The 24,432-nt window shown below is 41.8% G+C and overlaps 1 protein-coding gene across 1 annotated transcript in view; it reads left to right on the forward strand.

Moving 5' to 3' along the window:
• The window catches only part of ADAMTS17 (ADAM metallopeptidase with thrombospondin type 1 motif 17), a 330,972-nt gene that overhangs the window by 222,523 nt on the left and 84,017 nt on the right, over positions 1-24,432 (forward strand). Inside the window, exon 15 of the mRNA XM_077869670.1 lies at positions 6,604-6,724. Coding sequence (XP_077725796.1) covers positions 6,604-6,724 — 121 coding nt within the window. The remainder of the gene's footprint in view (positions 1-6,603; positions 6,725-24,432) is intronic.

Genomic DNA, 24,432 nt, shown 5'->3' on the forward strand with positions numbered 1-24,432 from the left:
ATGCAGCTAACCCAGGAGCCCAAGAAATGCCAGGCTGGGTGCTGTGGTACTGGCCTAAAAGCCTCAGTTAAAATTAAAACAAGAAGTCAGTGGCATCCCTCCAACAGAAGAGAATGAGGCGTAGTTAGAAGATTGCTGTGAAGTTGAAGAAAGCAAGTGCTTCTCCTCCTGGCCACAAGAAAAAACAAAAAAACAAAGACCATCCAAACCTATATGAAAGAATAACCTTCACAACTGGGGAGCAGTTGCTGGCAGGTTTGGGGCACAGAAGAGAGAGGCAGAGGGCCCACTCTGAAAATAGTCTCCTGCTCCCAGCCTGAGGCCCAGCTTGGCAAGAGACCATCGTTCTTATGCATTTAGTGAAAACCTCTGATGTGCTTCATATCGTGGTGGGCATTGTGTCTAGGCCTGGGGGACAAGAACACAAAGAATTGTAAGACAGTGTCCTCCATGTGCTTACAATCTGTCTTGAAAATGAGACATTCATGGGAGACCTTAATAACCGAAGGCAAAGTCATGATTGAAAGCCAGTGAGATTTGGTTTAGTCACAGCAGAAGGTACATAAGGTGGAACTTGATTTATTCATCAAAGATTTATTGAGCACATTCTATGTGCTAGACTTTCAGTGGTGACCCACCCCAAAGAGGTCCCTGTACCCATGCAGTATACAGAGGAGAAACACAAACTCACAAACATGGTCATTCCAAGGACTGGTCTATGTGGAGAAGAAAATGGTGTCATAGGTTGAGAGGGATTATAGCTGAGGAAGACTCAGTGGCGTGGCAGGTATCTTCCAAGTCCTTGGAATGAAGCAAGGCTATGGAAGGCTCCAGATCGGAGTTTCTTTTCCTTGATGGAGAGGTGTAGAAGTGTAACTGCCCATGAGTAGAGGACTAAACAGCATCCAGGTGATCTGTGAGGCCCTCACTTGAGGGCATTTTGGGTTTTACAACTAGACATTCTGTCATGATGGAGCATCCCATGGATCATTTACCACATTGTAAGGGGGCTCTGCTTCCTGAGAGTAGAGGGGAGCCAGCCTGTTGTCCTTGCAGTTCTCCTGGGCTCCAGGATGCCTCAGCCCAGAACTGCTTTAGCTCAGAGGATGGAGGCAACAGGGGTTACTTCCCCAGTGGGAACTCATGCTTAGGGCTCTTCCAGGTGGAGGGTATTAGGCATTTACTGCCCCCTCGGGAAACAGATGGCTTGGCATATGACAGTAATGGCTATCTCCATGAGGGTCTCTATCTCTGAGCTCCAAACCTAGGACAGTGGTCTCCCAATATGACTTGGGCCCCTAGCATTACCTCGGAGCTCATTGGAGATGACAAATCCTTGGGCTCCATCCCAGCAATGAGTGACCTGCCCAGCCCTTTAGATGATTCCTGCATGTGGGAGTTGGAGAACTACCACCCCAGGTGATCTTTGTCCGTGAGCCTGGGAGATCTTCTGCCCACCCTAGAAATTGACCAATGCTGGTCAGACTGGGGGAACTTGTTCCCTTTAGGCTTTCCAGAGCACACAGAGCAAGACTTTGTCTGAAAGGGCATACCATCTTCATAGACTAATTTAAACCCTCATTACCAACCAAAAAATAAGCAGATGGTCCAGTTTCAGAAAGGATCCCCCAGTGTCTCAGATCCAGATATGAGCCCACACTCTTTAGATGCTGTATTTGGCCTCTTGAGAGGAATAGATGTTGATGAGTATGGGCCCCCCTGGGCTTGCCTGTAAACATCTGCTTGTCTGGGGCAACAGCATCTCCTCCAGGATCAGCCATGAAGGCACCTAGTGCTGGTCTGGCTATGTAGGGGCTTTGCATGAGCTTGTTAAGCCATGACCTTTGCTCATACTTGTCTCTTTCCCACCAAGGTCCTTCTTGCAGGGAACCCTTGAGGAGAAGTGTTTTGCTCATCAAGGAAAGTATGTACCCTCCTAAGGACTCTTCCTCCCAGTGAGTCCCTGTCCTGTTCCTCCCTAAAGTACCCCCCATGCCTGTCCTTCCTGCTCCTGGGTGAATTCCTGCTCTGGCATATTGCAAAGACATGCTTTGCTCCTTGTCCTGATCTCCTAGTCAGACTGCAGGTGGCTTTTGAAATCCTAGCACAGATCTCTACCTCATAGGTGGTGTTTCTCCTGTTTCTTTAGCTTCTTTATTCTGAAGATTTCTACATTCTTGCAAACCCAGCATGCTTTCAGAAGAAGCCTCACACTCTCCAGAAGTTCTCCCAGTGACCCCACCCTTTGGCTGAGGATAATCAGGGGAGATACCCAGCCGGCCCAGGATTGGGAGGCAAGAGGTGAGGGACTGCTCCTGACCCTGCCAGATGGCCTGCTGTGTGGCCTCAGATTCATCAGATGCCATCACTGGGGCTGGGATGGGCAGTTGTCTGGACAGAGTGGGTGTTAATTTAGGATATCTAGAAAGTATTTAATCAAGAAGCTGAGAAACCATTCAGATAGTGGGTAGCCAAGCCAGAGACCCATTATTGCTGAGTGGGAGTGTGGTTAAAAGACAGTAGGAAGCCCATGTAGGAAGAGTCTAGAGCTGAAAGCACCAGAGAGATGGGGAAGCCACATATAGAGTCACGTCAGAGTGACATGAAAGAGGCCAGTGTTTGGGAGCCAGAAACCAGCTGGAGCTTTAATCACAAAGGAGCAATATAGATGGGCAGCACATACATGTGCAGCCCCACAGATTTGATGGCAGGGCCTTTGCTGAGCATACTGGTCAAGCAAGATTTTGGGTCTTGGCTGCCTTGAATTCTTAGCCTGCATCATTTTCTATCAGGCAACTTGACAGCAATCATCCAGCAGTCCAGATCCTGAATCTAGGCAACTCCTGCAACATGCTCTAGCTTCCAGGTGCCCTGCAGCAGCTGGTCTACCTCCAGGCCACTCTTGGGTGTCCCGCCCAGGCAAGGTTACAGTCTGTGCTGGTTACCATCTGAATCTCCATGTGTCACCTAAGTCTCCCCAGCTCCTTCAAGTCCACTTGCCTGCATTTGTTCCTTGCCTGGCCTCTAGCTGCTAAGGCCCCCAGTCTTGCCCTTGACCTATCTTTCTACTACTTTGAACACACTTTAACTTTCCTGGTTTTGTTCTTTGTTTTTGTTGTGTTGAGTTGTGGGTTCTTTGTTTGTTTGTTTGTTTTTTTCCCCAAAGGCTGCTCTTTTTCAGTTTCTTAATGGCCATTTTTTGGACTAACCTTGCTCAACACTTAGTGTATCTTCAGGTGTTTTTTTGTTTGTTTGTTTGTTTGTTTTCTCTCTCATTAAACTTTTGTTTTAATGGGTCTCAGAATTCTGTGACAGATTTTTGGTCAAGCTGTTTCCATTAAAAAGTACTGATTTTAAAAACTAATAACTTAAAACTGACACATACACACAAAAAAACAAATGGGCCACAAAATATTCTCCTTTCCTTCTGAAGGTTTTATGATGCATTGTTATCATTAATTGGTCTTTTACTATTAAACTTAAATGGCCAATTGACACAAACAGCTCTGAGACTGTTCTTCCACCACTGATTAAGACTGGGGTGGCAGGTATTGGGGATAATATCCATTTAGCCTTCTGAGCTTTCTGGGCAGACTTGGTGACTTTGCCAGCTCCAGCTGCCTTCTTGTCCATTGCTTTGATGACACCCACAGCAACTGTCTCATGTCATGAACAGCAAAACGGCCCAGAGGAGGATAGTCAGAGAAGCTCTCAACACATATGTTTGCCATGATCCATATCAACAATGGCAGCATCCCCAGATTTCAAGAACTTGGGGCCATCTTCCAGCTTTTTTCCAGAACGACGATCTGTCTTCTCCTTCAGCTCAGCAAACTTGCAAGCAATGTGAGCTGTGTGACAATCCAGCGCAGGTGCATATCCAGCACTGATTTGGCCTGGATGGTTCAGGATAATCACCTGAGCTGTGAAGCCAGCTGCTTCCATTGGTGGGTCATTTTTGCTGTCACCAGCCACATTGCCACGACGAACATCTTTGACAGATACGTTCTTGACATTGAAGCCCACATTGTCCCCAGGAAGAGCCTCATCAAAACTTCATGGTGCATTTCAACAGACTTTACTTAAGTTGTAACGTTGACCAGAGCAAAGGTGACCACCATGCCAGGCTTAAGAACACCAGTCTCCACTCGACCCCCTGGTACAGTACCCATACCACCAATTTTGTAGACATCCTGGAGAGGCAGACGCAAGGGCTTAACAGTTGGATGGGTTGGTGATAGAATGCAAGCCAGAGCTTCAAGCACTGTGGTTCCACTGGCATTCCCATCTTTATGGGTGACTTTCCATCCCTTGAACCAAGGCATGTTAGCACTTGGCTCCAGCATGTTGTCACCATTCCAACCAGAAATTGGCACGAATGCTACTATGTGGGAATTGTAGCCAATTTTCTTAAAGTAGGTGCTGACTTCCTTAACAATTTCCTTGTATGTCTTCTGGCTGCAGGGTGGCTCAGTGGAATCCATTTTGTTAACACCAACAATTAGTTGTTTCACACCCATAAGCCAGAAGGGCATGCTCACGGGTCTGCCCATTCTTGAAGATACCTGCTTCAAATTCACCAACAGCAGCAGCAACAATCAGGACAGCACAGTCAGCCTGAGATGTGCCTGTAATCATGTTTTTGATAAAGCCTCTGTGTCCTGGGGCATCAATGATGGTCACATAATACTTGCTGGTCTCGAATTTCCACACGGAAATACCAATGGTGATACCATGTTCACGGTCAGCTTTCAGTTTATCCAAGACCCAACTTGGCATATTGAAGGAGCCTTTTCCCATCTCAGCAGCCTCCTTCTCAAATTTTTCGATAGTTCTTTTGTTGATCCCACCACATTTGTAGATCAGATGGCCAGTAGTGGTAGACTTGCCTGAATCTACATGTCCAATGATGATAATGTCGATGTGAGTCTTTTCCTTGCCCATTTTGGTTTAGGTTTAGTAGTGGTATTCCTGACACCTGTGTTCTGGCAGCAAACCCATTGCAAAAAAGCCTATCTTCAGGTCTTTACTGAAACGTATGCAGTTATGTTTGGACACACAACAGTAATTTTCCCGTAATTCTTCCCTAAGGAAATGAAAGGATCTAAGGATGAGAATTTGGGATTGTTGCTGAGGTAGAGCACCCCTTCACTCTTCATAGAACATCCCAGAAGACAGTGATTCCCCGAGCCTGGTCCCGACCAGCAGCAGCAGCAGTGTCATGGGGAAACTTGTTAGAAATTCACATTCTCAGGCCCAACCAGACCTACTAGGTCAGAAACTCTGGGCATGGGATCCAGCAGTCTGTTTTGATAGTCCTCCTGGAGAGGTGGATGCATACTCCTTTTGAAAAACCAGTGCCAAGGGCATCTGGGGGCTCAGTCAGTTAAGCGTCCCATTCTTGGTTTCAGTTCAGGTCATGATCTGATGGGTTATGGGATCGAGCCTTGCATCAGGCTCCATGTTCATCAGGGAGTCTGCTTGAGAGTCTCCCCTGCTGCCCCTTCCCCCACTTAATGTGCATGCTCACTCACTCTCTCAAATAAATATTAAAAAAAAAAAAACTGCCATCATGAAGCAGAGGATTCGTTGAAGTGCTCCACACCCTGCCCTGTTTCAGTGGAGGGCAGGGAGGGAAGCATCTTGCTAGCACCCATCCAAAATCGTGGGAAGGAGCAAAATCACCATGGCCTGACTTATTTGGCTGTTGACTCCTCTACGGCCTGAAGTACCAATCCCTAATGCAGGGCAATGGGGGAACTGAGTCTTGTTCTGGAACTACTCACTTCAGGAGGAAAAGTGGAGAAGGGAGTTTGAGCAGCTTAACTTCAGCAATTAAATACTCAGTGTTCACCGTAATATAAGGCTATGTTATTTTGCAGAATATAAAATTCTCATTTTTTTTTCTTTTTGGAAGGAAAAACAGGAGTTCACAACTTTTTCCCACTTTTCATGAACTGATTTGGGCTATGCTGCCCAGAGACCACTTAGGGTCAAGTTACTCTTCTCTGACCTCACACATGCCTTTTTGAAAGATTTGGGAGACAGGGATCTTCCTGGGAGAGGTCTCAATGGAGAAATGGGGGCCCATTCCCAGCCATGTCTGAATGAGCTCTCGGCCTCCTGACCTCAACGGAAAAGTCAGTATGGTTTCTGCACACTGTTCTGCTGTCTGTTCCAACCGAGATAGAGGTATCCTATGCAGCCCCAAGGGAAGTGTGAATCCTGTGAAGTTGTGGCCGCAATGGAAGCTGTAAGGGAGGCAGAGGCCTAGCCTCTGCCTCAGGTAGCACTAGAAGGGCCAGGCTTCAGGCCTCAGCAGGAGTGCTTTTTTTGCCTTCATGGGCCTCCTCCTCTGTAACAAATAATAAAAATATATATCTGACAACTATGTGGGTGTAAACACAGATATAGTATAAGCTCGATTCATTTTTTTCTCTTCTGATTTTAAATTAAAATATTTTCTTGGGCCTCTGAAAGGATGGTGGGCCCTAGGCACCAACACTTGCTGGGCCCATTGGACAAGTCAGCCCTGCGGAGATTTGCTTTGAAAAATGCCTCTGAGTCTTACACCCAGAATAACCCAGCCCTTTGGTCATTCAGAAAATTGGCTGTGATGGCATCATCGGGTCCGCGGCCAAGGAAGACCGGTGTGGGGTCTGCAGCGGGGACGGCAAGACCTGCCGCGTGGTGAAGGGCGACTTCAGCCACTCTCGGGGTACAGGTGAGTGCGAAGCACAAGGGAAAGGGATCCCTGACCACTCCTGGAGGACAAGTGAGAGGGAGACTCAAGGGGATACTGCACCTGCAGGACAGCCTGTGGGTGTTTATATATTTTATTTCCTTTGCCCAAAGCCAAGGATCACATGCTTTCATCATTAAGGGCTAGTCGGTGATAGATAGGTGACCCAGCACTTCAGTGTTATGCTTGCTGAAAGGCAAAGAGGAAACATTCTTGCCAGAATATCATGAGGTTCCTAGAAGTGAATAGTTTGCCTGTGGAGCTCAGTGGTACTGCCTGCCCAACCAGCTCCCCTGAAGCTTCGTACCACCCCATCTTCTGATGCACCACCTTGCCAGGACATTTTACCTATAGAGGAAGAGATTTGCTCTGACTTTTCTGTCACTTAAAGTAGGAGAGCATTTACACACATTCCTAAAATGTGCATGAAGCCTTCTGTTCCAGGAAATCTGAGAGTGGCTTCTGCCGACCATGAATGCAAAGTCAGGGAGTCTGCTGTTTCCCAAATGTAGACCTCCCCCAACGCTGTGCTTAGAGGTCCATAACATTCAACTGATCAACTGATGGTCTTTTTTTTTTTTTTAAGATTTTATTTATTTATTCATGAGAGATACAGAGAGAGAGGCAGAGACACAGGCAGAGGGAGAAGCAGGCTCCATGCAGGGACCCCGATGTGGGATTCAATCCCAGGCCCCAGAATCACTCCCTGGGCCGAAGGCAGGCCCGAGCCACTCAGGTGTCCCCAGCTGATGGTCTTTTTAAGTCTTTCTGCTTGAGCCTCCTGCACAGCTGTCGGTTTCCTTGATGAGAGATGGGAGATGGGTTCTGATCTCTTGTCCTGGAGGACACCAGCTTCTGACATCCAGGGAAGTATCTGGGTTGATACATAATGAGGGGAGCAGGAGGCAGGCAAGTCATATGGGGAGAGAGCTCTTCTAGAAACCTATTTGTGTGGTCCCTCACCCCACATCACCAAGAGCGACATCACCAAGGTAGTTTGTTGGATGGAGCTGAGCTGAGAGGCCTCTATTCTAATTTGAATGATTGGATAGAAGCTTTAGATAGAAGCTTTTCAGTTCAGTTTTACCCTCACAGGAGAACAAAATCCCACAGAATAGGCTTCTTTTTTTTTTTTTTTTAATTTTTATTTATTTATGATAGTCACACAGAGAGAGAGAGAGAGGCAGAGACACAGGCAGAGGGAGAAGCAGGCTCCATGCACTGGGAGCCCGACGTGGGATTCGATCCCGGGTCTCCAGGATCACGCCCTGGGCCAAAGGCAGGTGCTAAACCGCTGCACCACCCAGGGATCCCCAGAATAGGCTTCTGAGAATGAAACGGAGAGAAGTCTATACAGACCCCCATTTCTCCAGGTGGGCACATACCCTGCAGAAAGGGCAACCTATCGCACAAGCATTTTGCAGGAGCTGGTGAAAGCAAAACTAGAGGCAAATGCAAACACAAAACTTAATTTTAAAATTATGCTTAAAAATTACATTTGAGGCCAGGTTTCTGGTTTTTAAAAACAGGTGCCCAGCATATGAAATAGGAGACTCATGTGAGAATCTGTGCCTGCTGTGTGGCTCCTGAGGTAAACTGAAGATCATGCTAGAACCAGTCAGTTTAGGGGAAAAGTGCCCTCAGAAGCTGCATCCTCCAGGACAGTACCCACGGGCCACTTTAGTCTATTCGAATTTTAATTATAGTTAAAATTAAACTTAAAAATTCAGCCCTTAGTGCTCCAATCTCTAGTGCTCCATTGCCACATGTGGCAAGGGGCTCCTGTGCAAGACAGCCCACAGAGAGAACATTTCCATCCCCACAGAAAGTTCTCAGTTGGGACACCTGGGTGGCTCAGTGGTTGAGCGTCAACCTTCGGCTCAAGTTGTGATCCTGGGTCCCGGGATTGAGTCCCACATCAGGCCCCCACAGGGAGCCTACTTCTCCCTCTGCCTATGTCTCTGCCTCTCTGTGTGTGTCTCTCATGGATAAACTTTTTTTTTTTTTTTTTAAATGTTGGAAAAAAAAAAGAAAGTTCTCAAACAACACTGCTCTGGAACTTGGGTGATTTATATTTGTTTTGACATGTCTGAGGCCACTTTCTCTATTGGGACCCTTAGCTCCAGTTTGCAGCGAGACTTTGACCTTGTCTGTTATGCCAGCAAGGGCAGCTAGGAATAAAACCTCTGCAGTTGGCAAGTGTTACTACTGATTAAAAAAAAAAAAAAAAAATAGGAAGCACTAGAACCCTTTATTTAAATCAAATGTTGTGCTAAGCTCCAATAAACTGAACTGACTACAGTTGCTCCCTTACGTGGAAGGCAGGTCAAGCACAACTGTGCCCACTCCTGCCCCCTTGAGGAATTCACCAGAACACTAAGGCCATTTCTGCTACACACATCTTTGGAAACCTCCACTGCTTGCATAGCAGCTCACTTCCAAGAGAACCCCAATAGGGAAAGAAAAAAAAAATCCTCTTTTTTTCCCCAGAGTCTAATCTACTTGTTGACCTTTCATCTTGGTATGAGTAGATCCATTCTTCCAATCATAGTAACCTGTTGTGTTGTTTTTTTTTTTTTTCTCTCTCTCTCCTTTCTCTGTCCTACCTCGTGCCTGGGTCCCATCTGTGCACAGGAAGAAGGGGGGTGGCAGGAATGTGCAGCCTTCCTTCTGGGGGGGGGGGGTCAGGATTCTGGGGTCTGGCTGCCACTCCCCTGTGGAGGGACAGGTGGCCATTGGAAACCTCATGAGGGTCAAGCTCTTGCCACCCTAGCTCATGATATTTGTGCTTCCTGCCAGCTTCTGGGGCACAATAGCCTTAGCAAACCTTCAGAGAAAGATAAGCACCCACTAGCTTCCCCCACCTGGAAAAGTTCTGTCCTTCTGAACAGTTGCCAGATGTCACACCTTTGTTTTAAGTTTGAAGCTGTTTTTTTCCAAATCCTAATGTTTGGGGCCTGTGAGCAGAAGCTCATATCAGTGTGGATTCTGCTTACTGTAGCTGTGCATGAAATGCTCACTCACACATGAATGCACCACTATTTAATATAGTTCCATCAAACACAAACCTATAATTGGGGTCTGACATTCTGGAATGTACGTATGCAAAGGTACAAACGGTTACCCAGTAAACATTTATTCAACACTACTCTGTTTTAAGTATGAGATGTGCAGAAATAAAAGTTAATGATCACTAAGTTGGTCATTGCCTGCAGAAGGAGGGTACCCCCAGGCAAGCAGCTTGAGTCCATGTGTGAGGCGGAGGCTGCTCAGTGGGGGGTGCTCTGGGGCCTCAAATTCTGGTGGGGTGCCTTGTCCCGGCCTGCTGAAAGATGAGGGTGGTCCCTGAGCCATAAAGGATGGGTAGAAGTGAACTGATGGTGGGGGTGGAGGAAAGCTATTTCAGGCTGAAGAAAAAAACAAACTTAGAAATGGTATAAAGCCCCCAGGTCACATCACATCTGGGTGACTCCAAGTACAGCCGGGTGGATTCGCTAATCCTGTCAGTTTAGATAGGAAGGTAACTTTCATCTCTGCCCAGCTAGAAAGACTGGGAGAAGGAGGAATGTCTTATCACCCTTAAGGGTGAATATCAAAAAGAAATACCACACCACAGAGATAACAAGTAATCAAATTCAGGATTTTTGCCCAATTATATGAAGTTCTGACCCTTGCCTGAACTCTTCTGGATTTTTTCACCTAAGTGTTTGGGTTGAGACTACACACACACACACACACACACACACACACACGCACACTCAGGATGCCAGGATGCCCCCCTCTTGTGTCCTTGAGGGATCACAAAGAGCAAATGGGAATATGGCATTCTGAGTGTGGGCTGGTTATTACCCCCCTGGCATGCTGACTCCTGACTTTGGACAACCAAGGCCCTCAGCAACTCAGCTATAGAAGGGATCTACTCCAATGGCTATTGTATTGTTTCTCTAATGGATGGGCTTGAACATGTTCAAGCCTTTGATTGAGTTGAAAGAGCTGAGTTTATTTTTAATTTAGTGATCTGAAAGTTCTTCGTAGGATGCCTCTATCTCATTCATTAAAGTATCACTATTTTAACTTTATTCTGTGCTCCTCCTTAATTCTGTGCACCTACAAAGGTGACTGGTGGCCCCTGAAGTCCCCCTGGAGAACACCCATAGCACCCCATGGGTTCTGAGTCACTTTGCACTTAATCTTGAAGAGAACCTTCTCAATTAATGAATTCTTAAAAGGGAAGGTGATGGGATCTATCCCTTTTGAGTGTGGATAGATCTGCAAGTCACATATGTATTCAATAATTACCTTGAGAAACTCTGTGACATGCCAAGTTCTGTTCCCTGGGTGTAGGATATGGAGGTTCTGTGGGGAAATTTACCCTGTATAATGACAAAAAATGACTCTTTTCTCCACCGCATTTAAGAACTACAGTATCAGCTCCTTGAAATGTGCATGTAAGCCATTTACAGTATATTTCTTTTCCTCAGTCAAGAATAATCTTTGTACGAAGGTGTCCACATGCGTGATGGCAAAGCCTGTTCCCAAGTGTTTCTCATGTAAGATGTTTGTATGTCATGCACAGTATTAGAGGTGACATGTCTGGTGTGGGACTCTTTCCTCGCTTCTGTGCCTGAATGTGTTCTGAGCAGAGTCAATGGGAATGAGTTGTGCATGAAGTCATTGGATAGACACTAAGGCCATTTATCACTGCTATATGATGTTTAAGACTGATTGCCAAAAAGAACTGTAGAATAAAACCAATTTAAAAGAACTGTAGAATAAAACCAATTTAAAAGCTATAAAAGGTAAAGGGTTATGAGATTGGAGACCAGAAACATGTATCAATGTGCCAGGGATACATCTTCATTTTCCTCAGTCACACCTGGCACTTTGGCAGAAAATGCTAAGACACACCAGAGAATTAGCCACAGGGGGCACTATCTTCCATAGGGAAGTCACAGAGTTGGACTTCCCAAAGGGCAGGGAATAAGAGCCTCCTGGTCTTCATACTGGAGATCAGGTCACAGCCTTGCTTTGGCCCACCTACACTGCTCTCACATCATTGGAACTGGACAAGGGTATTAGTATGACCCCACAGGCTTTCCAAACATGTCTTTCCAGTTAGACCCAGAACAACCCTTAGGGATAAACATAAAGACAGTAGTATTCTCATAAACAGCTTTATTTAAAAAAAAAAAAAAAAAAGGAGAGAGAGAGAAAACTATAAACTTACACAAAAGCTTCTCCAAGCATTCTGTAAAACAATTACCCCTCACCCCCAAAAAAAAAACCTGTTGTTTCTTTCACATGTTTGATACAGACTCGTGAAAGAGTTCTAGGCCACCTCGCCAGAGTTTTACCTGTATTCCATCATGGTACCTACCCAACACAATTGTTTCCTTCCAAAGAAAGTTAACATTACTAAAAAAACAAGGGAAAGGTGTGGCCACATCATCATCTAAAGTACTTGGGGAATTCAGACAAAAATTATTTTGCAGGGGAATGGGTTCATAGCCCAGTCATATTAACTATTCAGAAGATTTGAGATAGATTTCAGGTCAACATCACCTTGATGTCCCTTTGAACAACTCATCCTTAGAGCAAAAATGACACGTTCTCCTAGAAGGATGGCAAAGGCACTGAATTTTATCCATGGCTTCATCATGGAACTAAAATCATGTCCCTCTAACTGGATTTCTCTTGCTTGATGGCAGAGACTGGAATGGAAAATTATTCCAAAGATAAAGTCTTACCTACCCTACCTAAAATGTGATGTTATCTTGTGAATTCTTAGAGTACATCCATCCCCCTTTAGTGATTTTTCATGCCCAGTCAATATATGGTATCTGGCATCTGCATAAGGGACCGTCTGGTATGAGGGATGACAAGGTACTTTGGGACTTGGTGATGGGCCTCTTGCCATTCCTGGTCACTCTTTACACCAACCTCAGTATGGGCTTTGAGCTGTGGGTCAAAGGAGGAAGCCATCAGAAAGAGGACAGTGAAGTAGAGGTGATTTCCTTGGTTTATGAACAGAACACCTGCCTTTTTTTCCCAGGGATTATCTCTTTCATTAGTTTTCTGCATATCTTAGAAAAGTTAGCAGAACCCACGTGTGGGCAGTGACTCCCCTGGCCTATTACTCAGAGGTCACTTGAGGGTGAGCCTCCCCTGATTGTGTGTATACCCTGAGCTCTTCACTGCTTATCTGCTCTGCCCCCAGCATACTTGAGAGAGGAGAGAAGACAGGGTCCTTTTCAGTGTTACTTTTTTTGCCAAAGTTAAGTTTAAACATAGGTGTGGTGACCATGCATTGGTCATAAACATACTACCTTGCTGTGGAATGTGGTAAATGAACAAATCTGGATCTTGGCAGATGGCATCCATTGCCTCTAATCCTAGCAGCCTCATCATGCTAACACCAAGATTTATTAGTCACAAAATAGGAAGATTCCATGTAACAGCAGCTTCTTTCCGAGAAGAATTCAACTCCCCAAGCAGATCCTGTTCCCAGGTCAGTTGTGTGGTTGAAATGGAGATTCCTCCCCAGAAAAGATTCCCATTCCAGTGACCCTGAACAATTTTGTCTCCGTTGTTGACACTTTACTGTCTTGTATGCCTAGAATCCAGTAATTCTTCAGACTCCCCCAGAAGGAAGGAATTTCTCTAAGAAAAATTTGTGGTACAAAGCCGAATGCTATAATCCTAAAAGATGTGTTCTATTGTTTTGTTTTGTTATGTTATGTTTGTTTTGTTTTGTTTTGGTGGCCAGACTTTTTAAGTAGAAAAGCCTTGCTAGAGCAAAAAACTGTTTTCAATCACGAGCCCCCTGCCTCCCCCTGTGAGGACTGGACAGTGCAGGGACCGTGTGCAGTCTCTCCGGGCAGGCCAGTGATGCCATCCCCTGTGGGAAGTGTCTGGAAGGAATCACCCTGGAGGACCATACCCCATCTGGTTAAAGTTACCCTGCCTGGGAATCAGGATCAGGGCACAGAAGTAAGATAACCACTGCCCTCAGACCAAACTGTATTTATATCTGTGAATCCCCCCTAAGCATTAAGTAGAACATGTATGTGTGAAACTTCTGGAGCTGAATCTATGGTAACAACACCCAGGTATTTGCTGTCAAGACTGACAGACACTGCTTAACTTTCCATCCAAGATGGCTGGCTGAAGAATAAGTGTTTCCACTCTTCCCAGGCTCACCTTAACAACGATGAAAAGGAACTTATTAAGAGGTGCCTGGGTGGCTCATTCGGTTGAGTGTCCCACTCTTGATCTCAGCTCAGGTCTTGAGTTGTGAGTTTGAGCCCCACATTGGACTCCACACTGGGCATGGAACCTACTTTAAAAAAAAGAAAAGAAAGAAAAGAAAAGAAAAGAAAAGAAAAGAAAAGAAAAGAAAAGAAAAGAAAAGAAAAGAAAAGAAAAGAAAAGAAAAGAAAAGAAAAGAAAAGGAAAGGAAAGGAAAGGAAAGAAAAGAAAAGAAAAGAAAAGAAAAGAAAAGAAAAGAAAAAAAAGAAAAGAAGAAAAGGAAAGAAAAAAGAAAAGAAAAGAAAAGAAAAGAAAAGAAAGAAAAGAAAAGAAAAGAAAAGAAAAGAAAACTTATTAAGAAGTTTAAGTGGAACAAGGACATCTCATGCATAGAACCCGAATAATAGACTTGGATTTGCTGCAATAAACAAACAAGACACAAATCAAAAGCCTCCCAAATCTCAATGGCTTAACACAAAAGTTTATTTCTTGTTCCTGCTGCATGTCCAACATGGGTGGTAGGAGGGTCTGCATATTTGAGCCTCTTATGGACCGGGGTTGACAGATTTCATTGTTCAGAAGCTGTAACAAGCACCTCGGCTGGAAAAAGGGAAGACAGTAAATCAGGCCCTGATGTTCTTCAAGCTCCTATGTGCACATCGCTTTCACTCACATTTTAAGGATCAAAGTATGTCCATGATCCATTTTAAGGATCAAAGTATGTCCCATGGTCACAAGGTTTTAAGAGGGCGTGGAAGTACATCCCTGTCTTTTCTGGACAGACACCTGGAGATATTTGGTGGCCAGCATCATGACATAGAACCTGCAGAAAACATTTTGCTGTTTCTGTGGTTAGCACCCAACCAGCTGGTTGGGCTCACTGCCCCCCAGCTGAAAGCCAGTCCTGATGGTCAGCCAGTCCTGCCTATATTCACAGAGACAACCCATTTATAGCATCCTTCCTAAAAGAGCTTGCAACACAAATGGGAAAGACCAAGGAAAGCTGAAAGGAGGACCCATGGGAAAAATAAGATCACTCAAGTAATAGAAGTGAAAAATCTCTACCAAGTATTCTCAAAAAAATTTGAGATGCTACTGTATTCATAAAACTAGTACAGAATGTGGGGTGCCTGAGTGGCTCAATTTGTTAAGTGTCTGCCTTCAGCTAGGGTCAGGATCTCGAGTTCCTGGGATCAAGCCACACATCCAGCTCCCAGCTCAGCGGGAGACTGCTTCTCCCTCTCCCTCTCTCTCTGCTGCTACCTACCCCTCCTTATGCTCTCTCTCTGTGTCAAATAAATAAAATAAAATAAAAAATCTAGTACAGAATGAGAAGAAGCCATCAGAAAAGAAAAAAATCTCAAAAGTATGACTCTCAAATTAAAAACATGTAATAAAGGGCATCATAAAGAAATGATAAGTAACAGACAAAAAAAATGTTTGCAATAAGTTGAGTAAGTAGAGTTTGAGTTGATAAATATATGTTGATAGGTACTAAGATATACTTTTAAAATTCCTGATCAATTAAATAAAAATAAAAAGCCAGTAGAAAAATGGGCAGTGCTTATCAACAAGGCAGTTAACTGAAAAGGAAGTGCAAATGGCCAATCAATATGTAATAAAATGCCAACCCACACTGAGAGAAATGCAAATTAAATCTCCCATATAATTTTTTTTCACCTATTGGATTAGCAAATGTTAAGAAGATGGATGATTTCAAGTACTTAGAAGTCTGAATAAACAGACAACCTCATAGAGTGTGGGATGACATATATTAGTCAAGTTGTATGGAGGGCAGTTAAGCTATACAAGTAACATTTAAACTCATGTATATTTGACCCAGCAATTCTCACAGCGGATCAGGTAGAACGTGGCACTGTTTGCTGGAGTATTCTTTCTTTTTTTTAAAGCACTTCTCTTGAAATATAATCCACACACCATAAAATTCGCCCATTTAAAATGTGCAATAACATGGGTATGTCGCACATGCACAAAGTTGTGCAAGCATCACCAGTCATCCTAAAAAGAAACCCCACAGTCAGCAGTCATTCCCCATCTCCCTCCTACCCTGGCCCTCAGCAACTACTCTCTCTGTCTGTTTCTCTGTTCCGAACATTTCATATAAACAGCAAACACTATATGTGGTTCCTTTGTGACCGGCTTCTTTAACTTCACATAATATGTCACGGTTTGTCCATATTGTGGCATGTATCAGTGGCTTCATTCTTTTTATTGCTGAATAATATTTCATTGTGTGGTTCTACCACATGTTTTAAAAATACATTCATCACTTGATGGGTATTTGAGTTGTTTCCACCTTTTTATTTTTTTTTTTTAGGTATTATGGATAATGCTGATGTGAACATTTGTATGTAAGTTTTTGTGTGGACATGTGTTTTCATTCTTCTTGGCTATATACCTAGGAACGGAATTGGTAGATCATATGGTCATTCTATTTAATTTTAGGGGACACTGCCAAACTCTTCTCCAAAGTACCTGTACCATTTTACATTCCTGCTAGCAATGAATGAGGGTTCCATTTGCTCCACATTCTCTATAGGACTTCTTGTCTATTGTTTTGGTTATAGGCATCCCACTAGGTGTGAAGTAATATCTGATGGTGGTTCTGTTTTGCATTTCCCTAATGACTAATGATTTTGAGCATCTTTTCATGTGCCCACTGGCTATTCATCCATCTTCTTTGAATAAATGTCTATTAAAATCCTTTGCCCATTTTTAAATTGGATTATTTGTCACTTTATTACTGAATTGTAAGCTTTCTTTATATATCCTAGATGGTTTCTTTATCAGAATGACTTGCAAATGTTTTCTTCCAGTGTGTGAGTTTGCTTTCTGCTTTCTTGATGGTGTCCTTGGAAGCACAAAGTTTTAAATTTTGATATATTCTACTTTTACCCCCCTTTTGTTGCTTGTGCTTTTGCTGTCATATGTAAGAAACGATTGCCTAATCCAAGGTCATAAAAAGTTTACTCTTATATTTTCTTCTAAGATTTTCATAGTTTTAAGTCTTAGATTTAGGTTTATGATCCATTTTAGGATAGGTTTGCTGTATGGTTTGAGAGAAGAGTCCACCTATCCATGTATGTGGATATCCAATTATCCCAACACTGTTGAAAAGACTATTCTTTCTTCATTTAATATTCTTGGTACCTTTGCTTTTAAAAAGTCAATAAGGGGTTTATTTCTAGATTCTCAGTTATATTCCATTAATAAACATGTCTGTCTTGGGGTGCGTGGATGGTTTCGTCAGTTGAGCACCCAATTCTTGATTTCCACTCAGGTCATGATCTCAGGGTCATGAGATTGAGCCCTGCTTAATGTAGAGTCTGCTTGTCCCTCTCTCTCTCTGCTCTTCCCCTCACACACTCTCTCTCTCTCTCAAATAAATAAAATCTTTTTTTAAAAAACCTGTCTTTATGCCAAATGCCACATTGTCCTCATTACTATAGCTGACTAGAAAACTTAATGAGTAAGCATCAGTTCTCCAATTTTGTTCTTTTTAAATATTGTTTGGTCTATTCTGAGTTCCTTGAATTTCCATATAAATTTCAGGATCAGCTTCTCATTTTTGGCAAAAAACAGAAACAAAAAGCTGGAACTTTTATATAGACCATGTTGAAGCTGTAAATCAGTTTGTGAAGTAGTCCCACTTTAGCATTAAATATTCTTCTCCATGAACATGGAATGTCTTTCCATTTATTTAGATCTTCTTTAATATCTTTCAACAGTGTTTTGTAGTTTTTGGTGTAGAAATCTTGGACATCTTTTGTGAAGGTAATTCTTAAGTATTTTTTATGCTATTTAATTCAAATTGTTTTCTTAATTTCATTTTGAACTGTTCAACCCTAGTGCCTAGAAATGCAGTTGGTTTTTGTATATTGATCTCATATCTTGCAACCTTACTAAACCAATTTTAATAGCTTTTAGTGTATTCCTTAGGATTTCTCTATATATAAGATCTTGACATCTGCAAATAGAGATGTTTTTACTTCTTCCTTACTAATTTGGATGCCTTTTAAAAATCTTTCTTGCCCAATCAACATGGAGAGAATTTCCAGTACAAACCTAAACATTAAAATATTTCATCATGAAGTCTTATGTTAGCTGTGGGTTTTTTATAAGTGCTGTTTATCAGGTTGAGGAAGTTCCCTTACATTAATTTGTTGAGTGTTTTTATCATGAAGGAGTATTAAATTTTGTCAGATACTTTCTCTGAATCTATTAAAATGATCTTGTAGTTATTGTTTTTTATATAGATTATATTAACTCATTTTTACATGTTGAACCTTGAATTCCTGGGATAAATCTTATTTGATCATGGTATATAATCCTTTCAATATGTTGCTGGACTCAGTTGCTGCTATTTTGTTAGGAGTTTTGTGTGTGTATTCATAAACAAGATAGCCTTGTTTCTAATAGTGAATAATTTGAAACAACCTCAACGAACATCAGTAGGGGAGTAATTATGTAAGCCAAAATTTAAATGAAAAATTAAGTAGGGCTATACACACTCACATGGATTGATCTCCAAGATATATCATGTTAAAAAGTATAATATAATACAATAGTCATAATGTTATTCTTAATGTTTATGTAAAATATAGATGAATATAAATATTTTTGATTTTCAGAGATATATGTGTATATCTGAATGAATATACATCAGATTGATAGTGGAAGTTCCCACAAGGAAGGAAGAGGGATTAGGAAGACATGAGATTTCCCTATATTATAAAATTCTTAAGAGAAAATATACATTGTATTTGTATCAATTTAAAATGCATAAAGCTTTACAAAAATAAAAATTCACTGATACACATAAACCCATGTCCTAACAATTAAAAGTCCTGCTAGCCCATGACACTATCCTGTTCTTCCCTCTTGCACGAGCCTACTGCAAGCAGCTGATACAATTAGAACTTTGTCACATAAAAATTAGTAATAAACTTAGAAAATCAGAACAAAAAAAAAATCAGAACAAGATCTATCACTGCAATAGTAAAGGGATAAAAGACAGAAGAACAAGTGAATGAAAAGAAAATACCACCAGCAAAATATTGCCAGGGAGAAGATGAAAATTGTGACCAAATATTACTTCCATAAATTCCAAAAACTGATTAAACAATAGCCTCAGAAAAACAAGAACTCATAACTAAGATACAAGACCTCAGTGAAGATACAATGGAGCAACAGAGGGAGATGAAACATGATATGGCAGAGCTAAGGAAAGGTATCAAGGAAGAACATTGATCCATCACAGAAACCAAGTTCATATGGAAGCAAAAGGAAGTGACATCACTGATAACACAAAAAGCATAGAGAACAGGACTGAAGAAAATGAGCAGAGCAAAATGGAAATGAACAAAGAATCAAAAGGGGAAGAGACCAAATGAATATAATGGAAGAAAACTAAAATCAAGCATAATTCGGTGTCCCCCAAAAAGAAAGCAAACAAATAGATCAGAAAAATATATATTTAAGTATAATAATAGTATAGCCTTATGTCCCAGGAAAAAATTATGCTAAACTAAGACTAGCTTAATAGTTAATAGATTTTAAAGATAGGACTCTTTTAAGCATTCAGTCCAAATTTTAGGTCACCTGATAAAAACATCAGATTGGCCTGTCTTCTCCTCACTGACATTCAATGGAGCAACTCATAACAATGGGCTCAGAGAAAGAAAGTATGAGCCAAGAATTTTATACCTGTCAAACTGACATTCAAGTATAAGAACAACAAACAGTATTTTTTTACTATATTACACTTCAAAAAATATAATTCCTACAAGCCCATCTCAAAGAGCACAAACTTGAGGCAAGTATGAATTTATCAAAGAAACTGGCAGAGGGACACATAATGAACATTAAATTAATTTTTAGGTCTAAGATTAAAACAATTGCAGGAATTACCTTAGCAAAGGATAAATGTCATAAATAAATACAGTGTGGGATTCATATAATAAAAGTTGAAAGGAGGATGTAAGAAAGTGGAGCACAGTGTAATTTTTCCTCATCTTTTAATATCCAGGGATTAAAATATTTCACTTACCAGCTGACAAACTACACAGTAGAAATCTAAATATAATTAAAGGTTTACATAAAAACATCAGGATAAAAAAAGAAATAACAATTAACTAAAATGTATTGGTGAAGGAAAGACAGAACTAATATACTGACCCATGTGCCATGTTAGTCATGCCTAGTGTGATTACAGTTCAGCTACCCTAAGGTCTTCAGATTGGGGGAAAAGAAACAATATGATGATTATCAGTAGATGCAAAAAAGCACTTCACTAACTTCAGTATCTCTTTGTAACAAAAGCTCTTAAGTAGGAAAAAAGACAACTTCCTTAATCTGATCATTGATATCTGTCACGTTATCAGAGAAGACATCATTTTCAGTGGGAAAACTTTGGAGTCATTCCTGTGAACATCATGAATAAGGCAAGGATGCCACAATTTCATGTTGCATACAACATGGCTTTGCAATTTCCAACCAGAATGGTAAAAAGAAAAGAAAGTAAAGTCACAATGATTAGAAAGGAAGGAAAAAAACTATCATATGAGCAGATGTTTCAATTAGCTTTACAGGAACCCAGCCAAAATATACAAAGTTTTATAAATAATAAGAGTGTTAGAAAGATAGCTAAGTACAGAATACATCTTTTTAGAGAAATATACGTTCTACAATAACATTTTGTAACTTGAATTTTGTACTTGGGCACACATTGCTTAGCAAAACTCTATTTTAAAGTTGTCCCTGATCTTTTAAAACTCCATACAATATCCTATTCATGTAAAATGATACATGTATTTTTATATGCATTAATAGATGCTAAAAAGGCTAGTCACCAAAATATTACTTTTTGGGAGGTTATTTTCTATAGTACAACATGTTACTGGTTGATTTCAGTTCTTTCCCTTCTGTGGTTTGAATTATCATGTACTATTTTTATAATAAAAATAAAGTTAGTTTTACTGTGAGAAAATGAGGAAATAAACCAACCCCTCAAAAATAGATATTTCCATAATCTCTACATAGTTGGGCTCAGAAATCTCTCATTTTTAAAGCTCCCTTGCTGACTCTGATGATCACATTTAGGAACCACAGGAGAGGGATTCATAATCTAATTCGGGATCATCATCTAAATTGCTGAAGCAAACACACATAACCCTTGTCTAAAACCCAAATGAAAATCAAAACAAAACAATTACTGGCCTGCATTTCAAAATCTCACCATTGTCCTGGCCTCATTCATTGACAGACACAGTTAACCAGGCAGCAGCCAGTTGCTGACCTCCGGCCTGGCAGCCTAGGTCATACCCTCCCTGAATCTTCATTATCCACCCACTGTCTTCATTATCCATGCCATGTGGGGTCAGAGTATGGGCAGAGGAAGGCCCCATGCCTCTAAGGGCCTCCTATTTTAGTTGGAAATACTCAAGGAGATAGACAAGAGGATGTGCTGGGAGAGTTGCAGAAATGCCCAGAGGTCAGTGGAAGCAGGAAATGGTGAACAACATGTTAGGAGTGGTTTTGTCATTGGGCAAGTAGCTTAGCTTCTGCTAGCATTCCAAGAATTTAGGGACAGCTCAAAGTATAGCAAAGCCCAAAGGAACCTAAGTACAGCGAATCCCAAAGGAACTACAGATGAAATGGTGAGGGGCACTCAGCATCTGTGCTCCAGGGAGAGGCTGTTCACACAGGATTCTAGGTTGTCTCAGTCTGGTAGGGCTGCTGTCACCAAGTACCACAAACTGAGTGGCTGTTCACACAGGATTCTAGGCTGTCTCAGTCTGGTAGGGCTGCTGTCACCAAGTACCACAAACTGAGTGGCATAAGCAACAGACAATTACTGTCCCATGACTCTGAAAGCTACAAGTACAAGATCAAGTTGTAGGCAGGGCTGCTTCCTTTGGAATGCTGTAAGGAAGAATCTGCTTCATGCCTCTCTCCTAGCTTCTGGTGGTTTGCTGGCAACCTTTGGTGTTTCTTGACTTGTAGATGGATCATCCCTTCAGATGGATCTCTGCTTGATGCTTACACGGAGTTGTGTGTGCATGTCTCTGTCTGCTTTCCCCTTTTTATAAGATTAAGTGCCCACCCTACTCCAGTGGGATCTCAATGGGTTATATCTGCAAAGACCCAATTTCCAAATAAGGTCACACTGTGAGGTACTGGGGATTGGGGACCTCAACATAAGAATGGGGGTGGGCCCACAGAGTTACAAAATCTGGATTACAATTCAATGTCAGAAAGCCAATTCAGAAGCACTATTATACAGCTACTGGTGGCTCTAGAAAAAAGTATAAAGGACTCAAGAGACTTCATGACTGCAGAATTTAGAGCTAATCAGGCAGAAATTAAAAACCAATTGAATGAGATGCAATCCAAACTAGAAGTCCTAACGACGAGGGTTAACGAGGTGGAAGAACGAGTGAGTGACCTAGAAGACAAGTTGACAGCAAAGAGGGAAACTGAGGAAAAAAGAGACAAACAATTAAAAGACCATGAAGATAGATTAAGGGAAATAAACGACAGCCTGAGGAAGAAAAACCTACGTTTAATTGGGGTTCCCGAGGGCGCCGAAAGGGACAGAGGGCCAGAATATGTATTTGAACAAATTCTAGCTGAAAACTTTCCTCATCTGGGAAGGGAAACAGGCATTCAGATCCAGGAAATAGAGAGATCCCCCCCTAAAATCAATAAAAACCGTTCAACACCTCGACATTTAATTGTGAAGCTTGCAAATTCCAAAGATAAGGAGAAGATCCTTAAAGCAGCAAGAGACAAGAAATCCCTGACTTTTATGGGGAGGAGTATTAGGGTAACAGCAGACCTCTCCACAGAGACCTGGCAGGCCAGAAAGGGCTGGCAGGATATATTCAGGGTCCTAAATGAAAAGAACATGCAACCAAGAATACTTTATCCAGCAAGGCTCTCATTCAAAATGGAAGGAGAGATAAAGAGCTTCCAAGACAGGCAGCAACTAAAAGAATATGTGACCTCCAAACCAGCTCTGCAAGAAATTTTAAGGGGGCCTCTTAAAATTCCCCTTTAAGAAGAAGTTCAGTGGAACAGTCCACAAAAACAAAGACTGAATAGATATCATGATGACACTAAACTCATATCTCTCAATAGTAACTCTGAATGTGAACGGGCTTAATGACCCCATCAAAAGGCGCAGGGTTTCAGACTGGATAAAAAAGCAGGACCCATCTATTTGCTGTCTACAAGAGACTCATTTTAGACAGAAGGACACCTACAGCCTGAAAATAAAAGGTTGGAGAACCATTTACCATTCGAATGGTCCTCAAAAGAAAGCAGGGGTAGCCATCCTTATATCAGATAAACTAAAATTTACCCCAAAGACTGTAGTGAGAGATGAAGAGGGACACTATATCATACTTAAAGGATCTATTCAACAAGAGGACTTAACAATCCTCAATATATATGCTCCGAATGTGGGAGCTGCCAAATATATAAATCAATTATTAACCAAAGTGAAGAAATACTTAGATAATAATACACTTATACTTGGTGACTTCAATCTAGCTCTTTCTATACTCGATAGGTCTTCTAAGCAAAACATCTCCAAAGAAACGAGAGCTTTAAATGATACACTGGACCAGATGGATTTCACAGATATCTACAGAACTTTACATCCAAACTCAACTGAATACACATTCTTCTCAAGCGCACATGGAACTTTCTCCAGAATAGACCACATATTGGGTCACAAATCGGGTCTGAACCGATACCAAAAGATTGGGATTGTCCCCTGCATATTCTCGGACCATAATGCCTTGAAATTAGAACTAAATCACAACAAGAAGTTTGGAAGGACCTCAAACACATGGAGGTTAAGGACCATCCTGCTAAAAGATAAAAGGGTCAACCAGGAAATTAAGGAAGAATTAAAAAGATTCATGGAAACTAATGAGAATGAAGATACAACCGTTCAAAATCTTTGGGATGCAGCAAAAGCAGTCCTAAGGGGGAAATACATCGCAATACAAGCATCCATTCAAAAACTGGAAAGAACTCAAATACAAAAGCTAACCTTACACATAAAGGAGCTAGAGAAAAAACAGCAAATAGATCCTACACCCAAGAGAAGAAGGGAGCTAATAAAGATTCGAGCAGAACTCAACGAAATCGAGACCAGAAAAACTGTGGAACAGATCAACAGAACCAGGAGTTGGTTCTTTGAAAGAATTAATAAGATAGATAAACCATTAGCCAGCCTTATTAAAAAGAAGAGAGAGAAGACTCAAATTAATAAAATCATGAATGAGAAAGGAGAGATCACTACCAACACCAAGGAAATACAAACGATTTTAAAAACCTATTATGAACAGCTATACGCCAATAAATTAGGCAATCTAGAAGAAATGGACGCATTCCTGGAAAGCCACAAA

Source organism: Canis aureus, chromosome 2 (assembly GCF_053574225.1).
Source record: "Canis aureus isolate CA01 chromosome 2, VMU_Caureus_v.1.0, whole genome shotgun sequence".
Classification (NCBI taxonomy): domain Eukaryota; kingdom Metazoa; phylum Chordata; class Mammalia; order Carnivora; family Canidae; genus Canis; species Canis aureus.